Here is a 21,471-nt window from a genome sequence, read left to right as displayed (position 1 = left end):
GAAATTGGTTTAAAATAAACTTTTATTTTTAAAGAGCGCCAAAATCTGCACCCCCGCCATGAAAAGCACCTGCTCTCAGGAGCGGTAATAAACTTCGGGTTTGGGTTATATTAACGTTTATATTAACTGCTTCCAAAAATCTCTATAAAATGTAAAGTTACATTTTTTTAAATTGAAGGACAAGTGCTTTCAGTTGAAAAAAATCAAAATAGAGGACACAACACTACTGAGTTTTTTTTTTTTTAAGAATGGAGAATATGTGAGTATACCCCAGAATTATCATGCCAATACATTATAATTCTATATATAATAATAATAATATGATAATAATAATAACCAAATCTGTAATATTATTTTACATATTACGTGATAACTGACCTTCAAGTGACCTCTAAGTGACCTTTAGTTGAATTTAACTAATAATAAACAAAAATACAGAAAAATATATATTTAGTTCTAAGTCACTATAGGGTGGCCTTTGATTCATTTTAGCAAATGTGACACCCCCCCATGTCAAACCCACTACTTCACATTTGACTGCACTACTAATATTGAAAAAATATATATAATATGCAAAAAGATAGATGAAAATTATATGCAGTCAAAGATGTTAAAATAGACACTATAAAACAGTCCAAAAAATAAAAAATAAAATGCTGGGGATCCTTTCTGAGTCTTAAGTCTCTGGCGAGTCAGTTTGAGTCAAGTAATATATCATTTAAGCTAAAAGCTCTACAGTTGGTTGCGCACTCTCTCTGGCGGAATGGGATTCCAGGTAACAGAGAACATTCAGCAATGTGTTCAAGCCTTTCCAGGAAGTTTATCCTGTAATGTTACAGAAATAATGTTCCAGGAATGCTCTTGAAAAGTAACCACTAATTCATGTCAGTGAATGTAAGAACAAAGAGTCCTGGGAGGGAGGTGTCCAAATATCCCAGTGTCTATGAGCATCGTAAGACCATGTTTCGTCCCTGTTCACGTGATAATGTCCGCGATTCGTCATCATTGCCCTCGTTTTTTAAAAACGCCCAACGGCGATTATATGCCGTCCATCACTTTAACGCTTGCTCTGGATTGGTAACGTATTACAGTTTATAGGGTCAGTCTGGCTGCTGAGTGGTATAGGTAGTAAAACCTCAGTCATGTTTAAATGTTCAGTTTAAATGTTCAGTCTGGCTGCTGAGTGGTATAGGTAGTAAAACCTCAGTCATGTTTAAATGTTCAGAAGGGTGTCATTAAATTCGATTTCATCCAGCAGGTTCACCTGAGGTAGGTCAGCTGGGACGTCACCGAGAATACTACAGTCGAATGATGCAGTAATTAGACTGATAACGTTATCTTATTGATGGAGATCATATACAGAGCTGGTACACACTATCGCAGCGTGCAGTCTGGATGAATTATAAACCAGACGGGATAAACCATATCCTGTTCCTAACCTAATTCTGATGGGTTCATACTTTTCATTGGGTCTGGAATGGATTTTGGAGTTTCATGTTCTCAAACTAATCTCACACAGGTCCCATTTAGGCCCTAGATTTGTAGTGTACAACCCAGATAAGGCCCAAGCTTGGTCATATTGGTGGTCTAGATTGGTTTTGGTCATAGTGATGGTCTAACTTGGTCTTAGTCATACTGGTGGTCTAGTTTGGTCTTGGTCATAGTGATGGTCTAACTTGGTCTTAGTCATACTGGTGGTCTAGTTTGGTCTTGGTCATACTGGTGGTCTAGATTTCTTTTGATCATACTACTGGTCTAACTTGGTTTTGGTCATACTGATGGTCTAAGGTGGTCTTGATCATAGTGTTGGTCTAGCTTGGTCTTCGTCATACTGGTGGTCTAGATTGGTCTAACTTGGTAACCCTTGGCCAAACTTGTTGTCTTTCATCTCCATCTGGTCTTACTTATGGTCTAGCATGGTCAAATCTGGTCTTACTGATGGTCTAGCTTGGTAAAATCTGGTCATACTGATGGTCTAGCTTGGTAAACTCTGGTCATACTTATGGTCTAGCATGGTCAAATCTGGTCATACTGATGGTCTAGCTTGGTCAAATCTGGTCATACTGATGGTCTAGCTTGGTAAAATCTGGACATACTGATGGCCATGCTTGGTTTTGGTCATACTGATGGTCTAGCTTGGTAAAATCTGGTCATATTGATGGTCTAGCTTGGTTTTGGTTATACAGATGGTCTAGCTTGGTCAAATCTAGACATACTGATGGCCTAGCTTGGTTTTGGTCATACTGATGGTCTAGCTTGGTAAAATCTGGTCATACCGATGGTCTAGCTTGGTAAAATCTGGCCATGCTGATGGCCTAGCTTTGTTTTGGTCATACAGATGGTCTAGCTTGGTAAAATCTGGTCATACTGATGGCCTAGCTTGGTTTTGGTCATACTGATGGTCTAGCTTGTTAAAATTTGGACATACTGATGGCCTAGCTTTGTTTTGGTCATACAGATGGTCTAGCTTGGTAAAATCTGGTCATATTGATGGTCTAGCTTGGTTTTGGTCATACAGATGGTCTAGCTTGGTAAAATCTAGACATACTGATGGCCTAGCTTGGTTTTGGTCATACTGATGGTCTAGCTTGGTATATTCTGGTCATATTGATGGTCTAGCTTGGTAAAATCTGGACATACTGATGGCCTAGCTTGGTTTTGGTCATACTGATGGTCTAGCTTGGTAAAATCTAGTCATACTGATGGCCTAGCCTGGTTTTGGTCATACTGATGGTCTAGCTTGGTAAAACCTGGTAATACTAATGGCTTAGCTTGGTCTTAGTCATACTGGTGGTCCAACTGGGTCATTCTGGTGGTCTAGAGTGGTCTAGCTTGGTAATCCTTGGCCAAACTGGTTGCCTAGATTGATCAAGCTTCGTCATGTTGGTCAAACTAGTTGTCTAGCATGGTCAAACCTAGTCATACTGATGGTCTAGCATGGTCATCTTGGTTGACCCAGCACCCAAATAATAGGTGCTCTGTGTTGGACTTTCCAATGGGGTACTGAGTATTGAGGAATTGAAGAACAGGAGGAATAAGGTTAATGTGTTTGAGAGCATCAGTTGTAAAGTAGTGAAGAGGTAGAGTTACAGATATACAGTGAGGAGCTCTATTTGAGTGATGTTCTAATATTCCATAAGAACTACTCAACTAAGTGAAGGAAAGTTTAAAAACGTCATAATGATGAAACTGGTACTCATCAGAAATGATTCACAGAGTATTTTGGTTTGTTTAACACTTTAACTTGTACAGGTTTACTACATGATTCCTAATATAGTATATAGTAACAGCCCAGCTGGCATTTCAAGGTTGAATCAACTTGTAAAACAAATAAAACATGAACATACCCCCAGGTATGGTAAAGAATTGGAAATGGAAATAAAATCACTTTTCATCCCTCCATCCAACCGTTTTGTTTATATTGTATGGTGATGAAATATAAAATGCTAGTTCAAAAATTAAGTCAGAGGGTTAAGGACATTATGTTGTGTTGATTTAACGTTAAAAAATTTTAACGTTTGCACAACCATTTAACATTAAATGTTGATTCAATGTTGTTTCAACGTTGATACAACAGCAGACATTACTTCAACCACATTTCAACGTTAAAGATCAGTTGTGTGCCAGCTGGGAGTATTTAACTGCACGTGCATTTAAGTTCACTATATTTCTACTGCATGCACTAATGCATTCCCCAGAGTGTGTTTCTGCTGTGTGAGTGTGTGCATGTGCACGGGCATGTGCATGTGCATGCGCGTGTGAGCGCGCGCTCCGCCCAGCTCGGTGGAAAAGTGTGTCACTGGGTTAAAGTGAGCGCGAGGCGCTGGGCTGGGTGTAGGGGGCGTGGCCTCTTCAGCAAGAACATTGAGTACCCAAGAGCAGCAACCACCACTCACTCATCATTCACCTCCCCAGGCTCGAGCTGAAGCACGAGCTCGTATCTCCAGTACAGCATTGTTCTTCTGTTTTTATTTTATTGTTGGGAGGATTTGGGGAACTTCTGAGAACTCGAGGACTCCTGAGAGCTGAGTTGGATGGACATGGTCCTGTGTGCTGACTCCAGAGCTAAGTGCTGTGTGTGAACCAAAAACAACAGTGTTCATTGGTGTTAAAGCTGCTTTACAAACACTTCTGCTCTAAAGAAGATTTCTCACTGTCCTGCAAGAAGAAGCTGATTTTCTAGCTGGAGACATGGCAACCCAACCAGGTGAGAACCTCTCTGAGACTCTCAGGTTAATTACAGGTGGTGTGATGATGGTTAAAAAGAGTTAAATGTTGGTTATGAAGGTGGAAATGTATCCAATACTGACATACTTACTGCTTTATGTTGCATTTGATTCTGGTCTTGTTGGTTGACCAGCTTGGTCATGTTGGTCATACTGGTTGTATAGCTGCATTTGGTTAATCTTGGTCATACTGATGGTCTAGCCTTGTTATGCTTGGTTATATTGTTGATCAAACATGGCAAAGCTTGGTTAAATTGGTTGCCTAGCTTGGGTTTGATCCTATTGATGGTCTAGCCAAGTTAAGCTTGGTCATAACCTAGTTTTGGTCTACCCTAGTTAAGCATGGAAAGATTGGTAGTCTAACATGGCCAAGCTTGGTGAAACAGGTGGTATAGATTGGTAAACATTGGCCAACCTGGTTGTCTTTTTCAAGCTTGGTCATACTGATAGTCTAGCTTGGTAAAACCTGGTCATACTGATGGTCTGGCTTGATAAAATCTGCTAATATTGATGGTCTAGTTTGGTTAAACCGATGGTCTGGCCAAGTTAGGCTTGGTGATAACCTAGTTTTGGTCTACTCTTGTTAAGCTGGGTCAAATTTGTGGTCTAGCTTGGTCTTGGTCATACTGGTGGTCTAGACTGGTCTAGCAGATTGACCTAGCTTGGTAAACCTTGGCCAAACTGGTTGTCTAGCTTGGTCATACTGATGGTCTAGACTGGTCATAATCTTGTGTTGGTCTGCCCTAGTTAAGCTTGGTCAAATTAGTGGTTTAACATGGCCAAGCTTGGTCAAACTGGTGGTGTAGTATGGTCTTTGTCAAATTGGTGGTCCAACTTGGTTATACTGGTGGTTTAGATTGGTAATCCTTGGCAAAACTGGTTGTCTAGTTTGGTCAAATCTGGTCATACTGATGTTTCAGCATAGAGAGGCTTGGCACTGTTGGTAATGCATTGTTTAAACTGGTTGTAGCTTGGTTTATCATGCGTATATAGACCAGTAAAACCATCAAATTCTACCAAAAACAGCTCATCTATTGGTCCAGATCTAAGCAATTGAAATAGTGTTCTGCTGGTAGAAGAAGCTCGTGCTTATTTATCTGGTGCATGGTAAAGCAGCAGCTGCTATTTTGGTTCTGTAAGCCAAGCCTATGTGGGTTAGGAGTGAGACAGAGGGTGTGCGTGAGTGTGTGTCTGTGTACTAGTGCCTCGTGCTCACATGGACCGGCCACACGAGCCACGTGCGCGTGTGTACCTTCCGCGGCTCCTGATTGGTCGAGACGCGCGGATGACGCGCTCATTGCATAATTGCGTGCGGCGGCGCTGCAGCACCACGTGAGGGCAAGACTGACCCACATACACACTAGAGGAGGAGGGGAGGGGGGGGGGGTGTACACACACACACACACTCAGGCATTTAAACACTCCTTTGCTCAGCTATACACACACAATACACACCTATATGTGTGTATATAGGATATGTATATGTATATACATTACCCAGTATTGTATTGGAAGTCTGTGTGTGTGTGTGTATATATATATATATATATATATATATATTTATACAATAAGATCTATATTTGTATATATGTATTTTTGAATTAAGTTATTTTAAATAAAATCTGGGCAATATGACAATATATTATCCACATTTTATTTCTTTATTTATTGATCTATTTTAAGTGTTTTATTGTTTATTTTATTCTTGATGATTATGGCTCACAGCCAATGAAAACCCAAAAATCAGTCTCTCAGAAAATTAGAATATTGTATGTATATTATAAGACCAATCTGTACTTTTGGCTACAGTGTGGGCAGTGTGCCAAGTCCTGCTGGAAAATGAAATCTCCATACGCATCCCCATAAAAGTTGTCAGCAGAGGGAAGCATGAAGTGCTGTATGATTTTCCAGGACAACACTGCACTTTTATGAAGATGTGGATTTCATTTTCCAGCAGGACTTGGCACACTGCCCACACTGCCAAAAGTACCAACTGGTCTTATATTATATTTACATTTTTCATTGGCTGTAATTCACAATCATCAATCAACAATAAAAGAAATAAACGCTTAAAATACACATTTGTAACTGAATTACTGAAATAAATAAACATTTCAATGATATTCAATTTTTTTAAATACACCCCTATATGTATTTGTAGCGAGATAAAAATGGTCTTATTGATGGTCTAGCATGGATAGACAGATAAACTCTTTTTAAAGTTATATTAGAGTCAAACGCTCATATATAATCTATATATAGTAACAGTAACAAGTTTGGACACACCTTTAGAAATTTTAAATTTTAGTCTTTTAAAGTATCCTCAAGTGCAGTTACCGCGAAGACCATCAAAAACGTTATAACGATGAAACTGGCACTCATCAGGCTCGCCCCAGGATAGCAAAAACAAGAGTTCCCTCTGTTGTACAGGATAAGTTCATCAGAGTTACCAGCCTCATTTTCTACCAATATAGCTAGGCCAATTATCCCACTCATTCAGCTGCTAATTAGCTGTATATCCCTGTATATCACTAGTGATGCTACAACACCAGGAGGGTGAAGACTAGCACATGCCTCCTCTGATACATGTGAAGTCAGCCACCGCCTCTTTTTTTTAAAAACTGCTGTTGATGCAGCATTGCAGAGTAGCATCACAGCGCTAACACTCGGAGGAAAGCGCAGCGACTCGGTTCTGATACAGCAGCTCACAGGCGCAGCCTTGTGCTGATCCACATCACCCTAGGAGTGATGAGGGGAAAGAAAGAGCGCCATCTACTGTACCCTGTACACACCCAGAGAGAGCAAGGCAAGACCAATTGTGCTCTCTCAGGGCTCTGGCAGCTGTTTAACACGTTTTTTTTAAAAGTTACTACATGATTTCTTATGTGTTTCTTCATAGTCTGGATGACGTCAGTATTCATTTACAATGTAGAAAAAAAAATTCTAATAAAAATATTAAAATGAGATTCGGCCTAAAACCTACAGAGTGATCGTGCTGCAGCAGGAGGAGGAGGAGGAGGAGGAGGTGGGTGGGGAGGTGTTGGAGTTGGAGACCCCCATTCATAAACACAGGAAGTGGAGGCGGTGTGCTGTTTAGTGTTCACCATTAGAAGAACACAGCGGAGATATTCCTGGAATGGTCCAGCATTCCCAGTATTTCCTGCAGGGGCTGTGGGTGAACCGTGTGACCCGGCGGGGGCTGCTGGGTGGTCTTTAGGTCTGTGGGTAATGCGGGTAATGGGGTATTGGGTGGAGAAGCAGCTCACTGGTTTTATGTAAGAGTGTTATCCAGATCCAGTATATGAATGGAGAGATGATAACACAGAGATAACACACAGAGATAACACACAGAGATGATCTCAGGCTGGATGTAGGACACTGGAGGGGGAGGCTGGAGCTCTGCTGGACTCTCTATTAGAACATTAAAGTCCGCTGAGTCAGAGCTCAGATCCAGGCCAAGAGTCTGAATGTGACGTTTTTACTGGTAAATCATCAACTTCAGCTGTTTCCACTGTAATAATGAGGTTTATGCTGGTTTTTACTGGGAAAAAACAACATTTAACTTTATTAACAAAATATAGATATTTAATAACATTACATATTGTGTTTTTTTGTGTTATATTTCTGTTTTAGTTTGTTGAAATTTGTGACGTATCAAGTATGATGAAAAAAAAAGACATAAAAAGGCATATAAGGTCATATATCGTCGCTGTCCTATGAAAAACACTTTTCTCCATTTCCGTCGATTTTTAGTTTACTACATAATTTGAACAGACAAACTGTCCCTTACACTGTGCCAAAATTTCTTGATCAACGGACCAATAGAAACTCTTTAAAATGACCTGAAATAAACTCTTTTTACATTGACTTCTATTGAAAGTCTACAAGGTTTTTTCTCTCTCCTGTAAAGTTGCTATTTTTAAAAAATAAGTGTTTTTCATTGGACAGCGACGATATACAGAATCCAATTTTCTTTCTTTACTTACTTACTTACTTATTAAATAATTGGGTTCCACTTTAAAATAAGGCTCCTTTATAAATGGTCTATAAATAGTGTATAAAGGAGTTTATTAATGGTTATTTATTAGGTCATAAACCATTAATAAGCAGTTACAACACATAAATAGAATGTACCTAATAATGATTCAACATTGATTTATTTAATACACTGTTAAACCTCAGATCTTTCCATCAATCATCGTTAATATTTCTGTTAATAACTTTTCTATTCATTTAACTGTTTTTTTTTTTTATTGTTTTAAAATCTTCTGCATTGTAAATTAATACTAAAGTCGCCCAAATTATGAAGAAAAACGCATTATTATTAAATTATTTAGTAAACAAAGAAGTGTTAAACAAAGAACAATGTTTTATATTTTACATTCTTAGAGTCACCTGGAATTCAGGCTAGTTTCAGTTAACAGCTGTGCTGAACTCATCAAGAGTTAATAACTACTTGAATTTCTTGTCTTGTAAATTTGTGAAGAGGTAGAGTTACAGGTATACAGTGAATAGTGAATATTTGAGTAATGCTCTAATCCAGATTATGAGAAGCAACAACTAACCATTATACTGATGGAACTGGCACTCATCAGGACCACCCCAGGAAAGAGGTGTATAAAAAAAAAGTAAAGAATACACTGTACTGTACGTTTCTCTGACTGTATTTATATTTATTTATGTATGTTTCCTCAGCTGGAGTGATCGCCTACATCCGCAGTTCAGGCTTCGCCTCCAGCCCGGAGTCGAGTATGAGCGACAGCTCCAGCAGCCAATCGCCTTCAGCGTCTCCGCCCCCGCCCGCAGCCCCGCCCCGCAGAGTGGAGCTGCCCACCGCCGGCGCCCTCAGTGTGCCAAAACCCGCCCCCTCCCGCTCCGAGAGGAACACTCTGTCCACGGCCAAGAGCGGCATCACCAGTAAGTACTGGTTTCCTGTTATTAACCCAGCCGGACCAGTTTCCTCAATAAACACAGCCCAGCTGAGCTCACTTTCACCATTAACCCTAGTGAATAAAAAAAGTAGATTAAAGTATATTTAGCATTATTATACTATAGTGCACTAAAGTGTTCTTGTAGCCACTTTATTATTAATCAGTATATTTAAAGAGTGATAAAATGAAACAACTTTTTTAAAGTACTTATTATACTTTAATTACAGTATAAAAATAGTAAAAAAAAAAAAGTCTTACTTAAATTGTGCAAAGTGCGCTTAACTGTACTAAAATGAAACTATTTTAAATATATACTAAATATAAGTAACATTTAAACATTTAAACAACTTCATGTACAGTATGTAACCCTATATTTTAAATATGGTTAAAGTAAAATTCTAATACATTTAGTACATGAGTATTACAACTGTATCACTATTCATTATACACCAGGCATATTAGAAATATACTAGGAATATATGTTAAATATATGTGATCTATTTACATTAGAGTACAAATATAGTTCAAGTAACATTTAAACATTTAAACTACTTCATGTACAGTATGTAATAGAGGTGTGCCAAAAAATCGATTCACATAAGAATCTTGATTCTCATTTACTACGATTCAGAATCGATTTAAAATGTCCCAAAATCGATTCTGAGGGGCGGGTTTTAGACTGATTTTGGGCTGGGTATTTTTGTTGGACCTGGCAACCCTGGGGATAGCGCTTGTCCTTTCAAACGGAGATCTTCCAGACACACACAGAGCGTAGGTGTTTGAGAATCACCGGTAAGATGGCAGAACAAGCACTATATTACATTAGATTAACGTGTAGTTTCAATGTTTTATGGCAGAATGCTTCATAACAAGCATAAAAAAGATCGCTAGTAGTTAGTTTCAGTAACTGTTAGCTAGCTAACTAGCTAACTTTCCAGTTCCACCTTAAATAACGCTACAGGTGGCAGCGGGCTGCAGCATTTAAGGCGGAACGGAAAAATACAATAAGCTAATCAGAGCTAATTTCAGCTCCTCATCACAGAGGAATTAAGGAATGGACCATATGAATTAATTTCTCCACCTCCTGCCCCCTTTCTGAAGAAATACAACGACCTTAAATTAACTAGTTAATCAGCAGCTGCTCCTGAACTTTAGCGCTCCACTGCTATCATCACATCAGCCCAGCAGCGTCACCTACACACCACCGCTAGTAGCCTGGTAATAAAGCAGTGTTATTTATTATTTATTTATTGTTCATTAACGTCATTGTGATATCCCAGTGATTCCTCTGTCACTGAGGACCCACATTCCTGCACATTTTATTGTTTTTGTAACACATTACCTGCTCCAGGACCAGTGTATATTATGGAGGGTTTTTTTTCAATAAGATTCATAAGCCAGAAGCAGAATTTTTTATAATTCAAATCGTTTTGAATCAAAAATCGATTTTGAATCGAATCGTGGCCCCCAAAATCGGAATCGAATCGAATCGTGAGATAGTAAACGATTCCCACCCCTAGTATGTAACCCCATATTTTATATATGGTTAAAGTAAAATTCTAATACATTTAATGAGTATTACAACTGTATCACTATTTATTATACACGGAGTATATTAGAAATGTACTAAGAATATATGTTAAATATATGTGATCTATTTACATTAGAGTACAAAAATTTGCTTCTTGTTCCTGTCTTTTGTAAGCAGCACACTTCTAGTATACTTTGTTGGGTATAAAAATATATTTGAATATATTGTACAAAAATAATGTATGAATATAGTAAAAATATAAACAGTCAAATATAAATCTTTGCATATTTTTTGCATTTATACATTTTTTTGTAATTTATATATGTAACAATATATATTTAAAAAATGAATAAACAAGTAAATACATCGAAAAACATACTACATATACTGTATGGTATGAAGGGGTGTTACAACACAATGTTTGAAGACATTTTCACGATACATATATAAAGATACATTCAGATTTTCTAAAAGAACTTAATTATCATTAACTATTTTAAATATTCTTAAGTAACATTTAAACTACTGTATGTATGTATGTTTACAACCCTAAATATATTTTTAAAACATTTTACCAATGTAGTAATTTAATTTACTTTCTAAAAAGTTACATGATACATTGTACTTTAAGTGAACTTCTGTAACTTTTAACACACTTTACTAAAAATGTACAAAAGTATATTTAGAAATAAGTATTTTAGATGTATTTTGAATTATATTAAACAAAGAGTGTACTCCATAGTAGTCTATTTTTTTAATAAACACTATATTGTACTTTTTTAAAAAGTATGATCAAAGTTTACTTTTAAATATTTGATAAAGGCATAATATTAATGCACTTTTTGAAATATATTTTAAGTAAGTACATAAATCTGTTATTATATTTACAGCATGCTTAGACATTTCTCAATATGTTCTCAATAAGTACAATTAAGTTTTTTTTTTTCACCAGAGAATCTTCTGTGGCAAAAGTACTGTTTTGAGTTTTAAGTTTACAACAAGAATGTATGAATACAGTTAAAATATAAACAGTCAGATATATATGTCTTTGCATATATTTTGAATTTATACATTTTTTTTTTTGTAATTTATAATGTATGACCCACTTGTACTCCTCATTTCGTTGGACATAGTTGTGCCATGTCACATATATAAAACATAAAAAAATGAATAAACAAGTAAACAAAAAATTGTAGAAAATGTAGAAAAAGTTTGAATCGTGAAAAAAAGAGCAGCACTGTAATAAACACTGTTTTCTCGCTGTGTTCCACAGAGCTGAATGGGATGGTGCTGCTGTGTAAAGTGTGCGGAGACGTGGCCTCGGGTTTCCACTACGGCGTGCACGCCTGCGAAGGCTGCAAGGTAAGGACATAGTGTTGTGCCAGATCCCGTTTCACAGGCTATTGTTGGTGCCAGAAGGGAACACTTTAGACCCGGGCTGTGCCGGAACGTCTGGCACAGTTTAACCAGCTGAATCACTGGCTGCATTATTCTGCTTTAAACGCCTGGAACTACACCGTGTTCCCTCTCCTATCTTTTTCATTTAATGCTCCAGAGGCCCGCAGCCGTTTAATTAAAGCGCACCTGGCAACCCTGTGTGTGTGTGTGTGTGTGTTGCAGGGATTTTTCCGAAGGAGCATTCAGCAGAACATCCAGTATAAGAAGTGCATGAAGACGGAGAGCTGCACCATCGTCCGCATCAACAGGAACCGCTGCCAGCAGTGCCGATTCAAGAAGTGCTTATCGGTGGGCATGTCCCGAGACGGTGAGCTGATCTCAGACGCTTCGGTTTGGATGGATGGAGGGATATTAGATAGATGACAGGCTAGATACTGAACATGGATACACGGACAGTCAGACGGGAAGGGAGGCAGGTAGACAGATAAAGGGACAGACACTGTAAAGACACACAGTAGATACTCCAGCTACATGCTGGATATACAGACAGATGGGTAGATACTATAGATATTTATAGAAAGATAGATGACAGATGAACAAATGGATAAATTAATGAATGTATGGATTGATATTGTAAATAGATGATAGATAAATGAATGGATGGATGGATCGACACATGGATAATGGATTGAAGGATGGATGAATACTGTAAACAGATGACAGATAAAAAGATGCATGGATGGATGTGTATTGTAAATAGACGATAGGTAAATGGATAGATGGATGGATGAATACTGTTAATAGATGACTGATAAAGAGATGGATGAATGGACATGTATTTTAAATGGATGGATGGATGGATGGATGGATAAATACTGTTAATAGATGACTGATAAAGACATGAATGGACATGTATTTTAAATGGATGGATGGATGGATGGATGGATAAATACTGTTAATAGATGACTGATAAAGACATGAATGGACATGTATTGTAAATAGATGATAGAGAAATGGATGGATGGATTGATGGATAAATGAATAGATGGATGAATGAATAAATACTGTAGGTAGTTGACAAACTGATGGATGGATGGGTATCATAAATAGAAGATAGATAAATGGATGAATGGATAGGTACCATAAATAGAAGATAGATAAATGGATGAATGGATAGGTACCATAAATAGAAGATAGATAAATGGATGAATGGATAGGTACCATAAATAGAAGATAGATAAATGGATGAATGGATAGGTACCATAAATAGAAGATAGATAAATGGATGAATGGATAGGTACCATAAATAGAAGATAGATAAATGGATGGATGGATAAATGAATGAATACTGTAAATAGATAACAGAAAAACACACGGATGAATGGATGGATATATGTATGTATATAGGTGAATACTGTAAATGGATGATAGATAAAGGGATAAATGGATGAATACTGTAAATAGATTTCAGAAGAATAGATTGATAGAAAGACATATACTGTACATAGATATATAGACTGATAATCACACAGATGGATAGGTACTCTTTATAGATGGATAGATAGATTGCTATAAAATCGTTAATTTAATGGTGAATTGTTTGCTCTCCCGCAGCCGTGAGGTTCGGACGCATCCCGAAGCGAGAGAAGCAGCGGATGCTGCTGGAGATGCAGAACGCCATGAACAACATGATGAACGGCGGCCAGCTGCACAGCGACTGCACCGTGCTGCAGGACTCCGGCTCTTCCTCATCCTCGTCCTCCTCGCCTCCCTCGTCGCCGCAGTGCCCGCGGGACTCGGAGTCGGTCGTCTCCATGGAAACGTCGATGAGCTCCGCCTCGTCCTGTTCGTCGGACAGCGGCGAGGAGGACGCGCTGGGCTCCGGGCCAGCAGGGGGTGCCCTGTCGCCTCCGCTCACCGAGAGGCTGAGCGACAACTGTGTAGACGGACAGCGGCCGTGGAACAACGACGCCGACTTCACCAGCCATCACAAGTCTCCCTACGACCGCTGCCCGCGGATCACCAGCGGGTACCACACAGCACCGCCGCAGTGCAGCAGCGCCCCCAGTGGAGCACGAATGGATAACAGCGCTTACTGCCAGTACAGCAGACATAACATGAACGAGCTCGCCGCACAAGGAGGGAATCGAGGACACCTGGTGAGTTCGTGGTTGTGATGTACGCTTCATATTTTTTGCACTATAAGGTGAACCAAAAATCCTTTAATTTTCCCAAAATGCTCCTTAAGGTGCTCCTTATGTATAAATTCTACCAGTCAGGTATTAAGGAGCAGTAAAGTCACTCTGCTGAAGTACAGAGTTATACAGGAGTTTCAGTTTAGTTCTCCAGCACTGAGACTGGAGCAGTATTAGCATTAGCTAAAAGCTAACCGCGCTAAGCGCTAACTCTGCTAACTCTGCTAACTTTTGTGTTAAGAGGTGAGTATTATCAGCCTGTAGCCTGCTGCTAACCCCTGGCTAGCACTGCTGGAGCAGCATTAGCATTACCTGCTAACCACGCTAAGCGCTAGATCTTTCACCATTTAGAATTGAATATATCGACCTGTAGTCTGCTGCTAACCCCGGCTAGCACTGCTGGAGCAGCATTATCATTAGCCGCTAACTGCGCTAAGCGCTAGCTCTCTCGTTGTTATTAACATCATTTAATTTTTTCTAGAAATCAGGCCAAAAGTAATTAAATGGAGTGAAAAACCTTTAATTAGCACTTTTAAAAAGATCTTTTAGTTTAGTGTTATCTTTAGCTGTAACCGGGATGTTCAGTAAATACAGCTCTGAACAAAATGAAGAGAGCACTCCAGTTTCTGAATCAGTTTCTCTGATTTTGCTATTTATAGGTTTGTGTTTGAGTAAAGTGAACATTGTTGTTTTATTCTATAAACTACAGACAACATTTCTCCCAAATTCTGAATAAAAAGATTTTAGTCATTTATTTTTAGTCATTGCAGAAATCAATATTTGGTGGAATAACCCTGTTTTTTAATCACAGTTTTTATGTATCTTGGCATCATGTTCTCCTCCACCAGTCTTACACACTGCTTTTGGATAACTTTATGCTGCTTTACTCCTGGTGCAAAAAATTTAAGCAGTTCAGTTTGGTTTGATGGCTTGTGATCATCCATCTTCCTCTTGATTATATTCCAGAGGTTTTCTATTTGGTAAAATCTGTATATGTCACTTAGGGACTTTATGAGTTAAAATGACTGATGTATATTTAATTTTCCTACAGGTGTGTCCTATGAACACCTCACCTGTCGTAGACCCGTCGAAGCCCAGTCACGAGATCTGGGAGGAGTTCTCTCAGAGCTTCACTCCGGCTGTGAGGGAAGTGGTGGAATTAGCTCGACAGATCCCGGGTTTCCAGGAACTTTCCCAACACGACCAAGTCAGCCTGCTTAAAGCAGGAACGTTTGAGGTAAGAAATTATGTGTCATTATCTTAAACTCCCGTTAACAGCCTATTTTCATGCTTTTCTCACAGGAGCTCCACTGACTAAATACAACCTAGACAGACGTCAGCAGTCAGACGTTCATTGCTATCTTGGCAGTAGTGCACAAATCCAACTTTTACATCAATAATAAACAGAATACTAAATAACTGACACGTCCAGGTAGCTGCACTGTTAAAATAGCAATCCGCCAATGTCAGAGCTCACCTGACTCTTAAAGGGAATGATGAGCAAGTAACACACTGATTGGTTTATGTCACATTATGCAAATTACACCGTAAGTCAAAATAAGCCAATAATAAAGGAAATTATTGTATGATATGCTTACAACAGTATAAAAATGAGAAATATCAGATATAGTTTTACTTGCTAAAATTGCCGAGGAGGAGATATTTTATTATGATTATATTGCAATCGTATCGTACGCAATATAATATAAAAACACCTACATTTTTTAATATGGTGAACGAATATCATTTCATATCACTCACCCTAATTATCACATAAGGGGACTACTTTTTTTTTACTGTTTTCATCAAAAGAAAAAAGCACACTGTTCTCATTTCCCATTATATATATATATACAAACTAGAGACAGATTATATCTGTCCAGTATCATTTATTTTATTTTAATTCTGGATATATGGAGATATTTGGAGGACTGCATTATTATTAGTATCATGATATTCTGTTAGGATCATTGACTTCTGTTACAAATCTGATAAAATTATTGTATTTTTTAAAATATCTCAGTAAGGGGTGTGCCATATTATATTGTATGAAATAATAAAATAAAATTTTATATATATATATCTTTTTTTTTTTTTAGTGTTTTGTTATATTGCGAAATATTGTGATATTATTTTAGGGCCGTATCGCCCTCTCCTAATTGGTAGTGTCTTGTTTTATCTGAAAGATGCTCAGACCTGTCGCTGTAGAGTCTAATGTAAACGTAATTAATTATATAACTAATTATATAGTAATAATGTATTAATTACTAATAATTGTAGGGTTTAATGCTTGTTAAGTAGATGATAGTGTACTAGTTTATCCAGTTTAATGGTTTATTTCGGTTATTAATAGACACTAATCTCTGTGTGTGTGTGTGTGCTGCAGGTGCTGATGGTGCGTTTCGCCTCGCTGTTTGACGTGAGGGAGCGCACGGTGACGTTTCTGAGCGGGCGGAGGTACAGCGTGGAGACGCTGAGGTCGATGGGAGCCGGAGAGCTCCTCGCCTCCATGTTCGACTTCAGTGAGAAGCTGGCGGCTCTGCAGCTCAGCGCTGAGGAGGCCAGTCTCTTCACCGCCGTGGTTCTGGTGTCTGCTGGTAAGAACTTTCCCCTCTAACATTGAACCAAGAAGTGTCATAAAGCAGCGTTTCTAAAAGGAGAATTCTGGGCTTTTATTTTAGGTTTTAGGTTAGTTTTAGGTCAAATTGATGAGCGGCAAACTTTCAGACACCACTACAGGCTGATTAGATTGTTTTAATATAAATGCATTCCTACTTTTAGGACTTTTATTTTAGGTTTTAGGTTAGTTTTAGGTCAAATTTATGAACGGCAAACTTTCAGACACCACTATTGGCTGATTGATTGTTTCATTATATATGCCTCCCTACTTTTAGGACTTTTATTTTAGCTTTTAGGTTATTTTAGGTTAAATTTATGAATGGCAATTTTTTTAGGTCAAATTGTTAAACGGCAAACTTTCAGACACCACTATTTGCTGATTGATTGTTTCATTATATATGCATCCCTACTTTTAGGACTTTTATTTTAGGTTTTAGGTCAAATTTATGAACGTCAAACTTTCAGACACCACTATTTGCTGAATGATTGTTTTATTATATATGCATCCCTACTTTTAGGACTTTTATTTTAGGTTTTAGGTTAGTTTTAGGTCAAATTTATGAACGTCAAACTTTCAGACACCACTAGATGCTGAATGATTGTTTTATTATAAATGCATCCCTACTTTTAGGACTTTTATTTTAGGTTTTAGGTTAGTTTTAGGTCAAATTGATGAGCGGCAAACTTTCAGACACCACTAGATGCTGAATGATTGTTTTATTATATATGCCTCCCTACTTTTAGGACTTTTATTTTAGGTTTTAAGTTAGTTTTAGGTCAAATTTATGAACAGCAAAATTTCAGACACCACTATTGGCTGATTGATTGTTTCATTATATATGCCTCCCTACTTTTAGGACTTTTATTTTAGCTTTTAGGTTATTTTAGGTTAAATTTATGAATGGCAATTTTTTTAGGTCAAATTTTTAAACGGCAAACTTTCAGACACCACTATTTGCTGACTAGATTGTTTCACTATATATGCATCCCTACTTTTGTTTTTAGGTTTTAGGACTTTTATTTTAGGTTTTAGGTCAAATTTATCAACCATTATTTGCTGATTGATTGTTTCATTATACATTAATACAGACAGATATTCCTGCACAATCCTGTTTTTCTAACTATACTGATCCTACTTATCTAATTTCTTAACTACTTCCCCGTTCTCCAGATCGCACAGGCATCGAGGACGTGAGCTCCGTCGAGGCTCTGCAGGAGAACCTGATCAGAGCCCTGAGGAACCTCATCATGAGGAACCATTCCAACGAGGCGGCCGTCTTCACCAAGCTGCTGCTGAAGCTTCCAGAACTGCGCTCCCTCAACAACATGCACTCAGAGGAGCTTCTGGCCTTCAAGGTCCACCCTTAACTCTGAGACCAGCCTCCCAAAGTCCCCCGGACCCCCTCTTTCCTTCCTCCCGCGGACCAAAAAACGGGGGTTTTAGATTAAAACTGAACTGAATGTATTTACTGCAAGCAGTTTAGGGGTCCAAGCACCAGAGGTGTAGGAATCCCTGTGTTTTATATTGATTATATTATTACTACTATTATTGTCCTTTTAATTTTAAAGGCTTGAGGAACAGAGTGTTGGAAATGCTGTATTTTTCTGTAAATATATATATATATATAAATATACTTAACATATTATGTTTTATTACATTTGCACTCGTTAATGATTGCAGTATTGCAGTATTGGAGACGTATAAGAGATGTTTTACTGTTTAAAAGGACGTCGAGACAAACACTGAATGATGTTGAGACCCGTTTCTGACTAATGGCACAGAACCACTGCTGTTTTCTTGCCAAGTGTTGAGTATTGAGTCATAAGCGTATCGTCACTGTCACGCAAAAGCAAAAAAAAAAAAAAAAATCACAGTTTTTTAATATTTTGTCCATTTTTTATGACAATTGGTCCAGTTAAATACTCCAAAATATGGCTTGGGCTACAAAACAGGTTAAATTTTATGGTTTCCATTGCAATATGGCTACCCAAACTGTTCCCACATAGACATATCATCTAAGAAAGAGCATTAAAAGGTTAACAGACAGTTTCTCTCTCTGACTCCGGCCACTGATGCCGAAGAAGCAAGACTTTCTAAGAATTTCTAAATAGTGATTCCTTGAGCCACTAAGTATTTTGGTAACGCTTCCTATGAACCCTGTATTCATAATGCACTATATGACATGCATAATTCCTTATAATGACTGTAATACGCCAGTATTATAGTTCATAAGTTCTTACAGGGACATTCATAACACATTATAAACTACAAGTATAAGGGTTTATAAAGAAAGGGTTCATAAGAACATTGTACAATGTAGTCTTGCAGACTTTAAGTGAAGTGAGCACTTGAAGGCACTTAAAAACACACTTTACTTAAAGCCAGTAAAGAGCACTTATAATGCTCTATAAGACATTACAACAAGGCATAATACAATACAATCCCACAAATTTGAACAATGATACAGCGTCACAGTCACAATTAATTCATTCTTTTAAATATTTAAAACTTGATGTTTCTGGATTTTATTTTTTGTCAGAAAAAATCCAACTTAGTGTAAATGGGCCTCAACCTTCTGTGGCATTAATTATATTTTTTGGGAGAAAAGACATGCAAAAGTTTACAAAACAAATGTAAGAATATAGCAAGAATATAAATATATATATATATATAATATTTACATATTCTTGCTCATATATGTACAGCTATGGAAAAAATTGAGTTTCTCTGATTTTGCTATTTATAGGTTTATGTTTGAGTAAAATGAACACTGTTGTTTTATTCTATAAACTACAGACAACATTTCTCCCAAATTCCAAATAAAAATATTGTCATTTAGAGCATTTATTTACAGATAATGAGAACTGATAATTGACTGAAATAACAAAAAAAAGATGCAGAGTTTTAGACCTCAAATAATACAAAGAAAACAAGTTCATATTAATAAAGTAGTTTTAAGGGTTCAGAAATCAATATTTGGAGTTTTTTTTTTCATGCATCTTGGCATCAGGTTCTCCTCCACCAGTCTTACACACTGCTTTTGGATAACTTTATGCTTTACACTCCTGGTGCAAAAAACTAACTTTTTTTTTATTTAGGAAAATAAAAGAAACTCATTGTATTGGACGTGCACTGAGCCAATCAGAAGAAGCCCAGATATGAGTTTTTTTTTTGTTTTGTTTTTTGCGTGACAGTGGTTACTATGGCTGTTCTTATGCTTGCTTTTTTATGTGCACTACTCTTTTTTTACCCCTGTACGGAATAAAGAGGGGATATTACGCAGATGATCAGAGTTTCTGGACTATGTGCAATAGGTGCTAATGCGATGTTGTATGTGTAACTTCTTTTTGCATCCTTTTAGAAAAAAAAACGACTCCAAATGTAAATGTCACACAGTTGTCTTTGTGTTATTAATGTTATTACTGTTAAAATTGACGTTATGTTTGTTTTATTCATGAATGTATGACGGCTAGCAGCCGGGATGCACTCCGGCTCTGCGTTCGCTTTGAGTTTATTTTATTTTATTTTTGTGGATGCGCTGCTTTTTGCACATGGTAAAGTGGAACAGAACGGAACGGAACTGAAAAAACAAGCACAAATTACCGTTTTTACATATCTGTATTATCTATGCAGAAGCCCCTGGCATCACAGTGGTATGATACAGACTGGCACTCATTGGTCTGTTGACTTAAAAGACTGATTGGGGTCGTTTTAACAGGATTAAAGAAGAAGAATCGAATTCAGTATTCGGATTAACGCCTGCCGTTCGTCTTCCGTAAGAGAAAAAATACAGGAAACCTGCATGAAGCCTGATGATGACTCGTCATTCCTGCAACTAACAGAAGGGATTCTGTTATTTACGAAGCATAAGAAGACAGGAAGACGCATACGGATGGCCTTTTTTATAACGACTTGATGTGTTTTAATCCAGTCAGTATGGGAGTATGGGAGGAGTTTCTCCAGGAGCTCTGTAGCTCCGCCCCTTTTCCACCCCCCTTTTATCACTATGCAGCTCAACAATGCGGATTAACGCTCCTGTAACGAGTTACAGACCTAAAATCTCCATCATTTCTCCATTTTTGTCCACATCTGCTCTGTTGTGTTCTTCAGTTTCAGATAACTCTCTATATATAAAGTGTATAGCGTATGAATAAATATCTAAAAGTGAATTGTTGAATAAACGTTTCTGCTTTCTTATTTCACTAATAATCACACTAATAAAGTGTGAGAAAAGTATATCCATTTATTACTCTGCATGTAGAAGTATATTTGTAGATACTAGGGTTTAAAATAAGACTTCTGTAGAAGTTGAGGAAATATCAATTAAAGCTTTTTACTGGTTTTAAAAAAGTACTGGTGTTAAAACTACTTAAAGTATAAAAGTAAAAGTAATGTAAGAAAGAACAGAGTCCTATTGTGCACTGTTTTTTAAAATGTTAGGAGTAAAAAGTTCAGATAATTGTGTGAAAATGTAAGAAGTAGACATTAAAAGTCATCCTAAAAAATAAAAGAATTACTCCAGTAAAGTAGAGATAACCAACATTTCTACTTAAGTAACGTTTGTTATTTG

General features: G+C 37.5%; 1 protein-coding gene across 1 annotated transcript; it reads left to right on the top strand.

Moving 5' to 3' along the window:
• The first annotated feature begins 3,876 nt into the window (after positions 1-3,876).
• nr1d2a (nuclear receptor subfamily 1, group D, member 2a) lies at positions 3,877-21,070 on the top strand. The gene is made up of 8 exons (XM_022666406.2): positions 3,877-4,207; positions 8,922-9,143; positions 11,962-12,050; positions 12,309-12,453; positions 13,701-14,245; positions 15,333-15,518; positions 16,668-16,878; positions 18,072-21,070. The coding sequence occupies exons 1-8, from the start codon at positions 4,192-4,194 to the stop codon at positions 18,266-18,268; spliced, it is 1,611 nt and encodes a 536-aa protein (XP_022522127.2). The 5' UTR covers positions 3,877-4,191; the 3' UTR covers positions 18,269-21,070.
• The last annotated feature ends 401 nt before the right edge of the window (positions 21,071-21,471 follow it).

This window comes from Astyanax mexicanus, chromosome 1, assembly GCF_023375975.1.
Source record: "Astyanax mexicanus isolate ESR-SI-001 chromosome 1, AstMex3_surface, whole genome shotgun sequence".
Taxonomy (NCBI): domain Eukaryota; kingdom Metazoa; phylum Chordata; class Actinopteri; order Characiformes; family Acestrorhamphidae; genus Astyanax; species Astyanax mexicanus.
This window is presented reverse-complemented; position numbering and strand designations above follow the sequence as displayed.

Coding starts and splice junctions, on each gene's coding strand:
- nr1d2a (XM_022666406.2), top strand. Junction 12,051..12,308: donor ACGCCTGCGAAGGCTGCAAG/GTAAGGACATAG, acceptor TGTGTGTTGCAG/GGATTTTTCCGAAGGAGCAT. Junction 15,519..16,667: donor TTAAAGCAGGAACGTTTGAG/GTAAGAAATTAT, acceptor TGTGTGCTGCAG/GTGCTGATGGTGCGTTTCGC.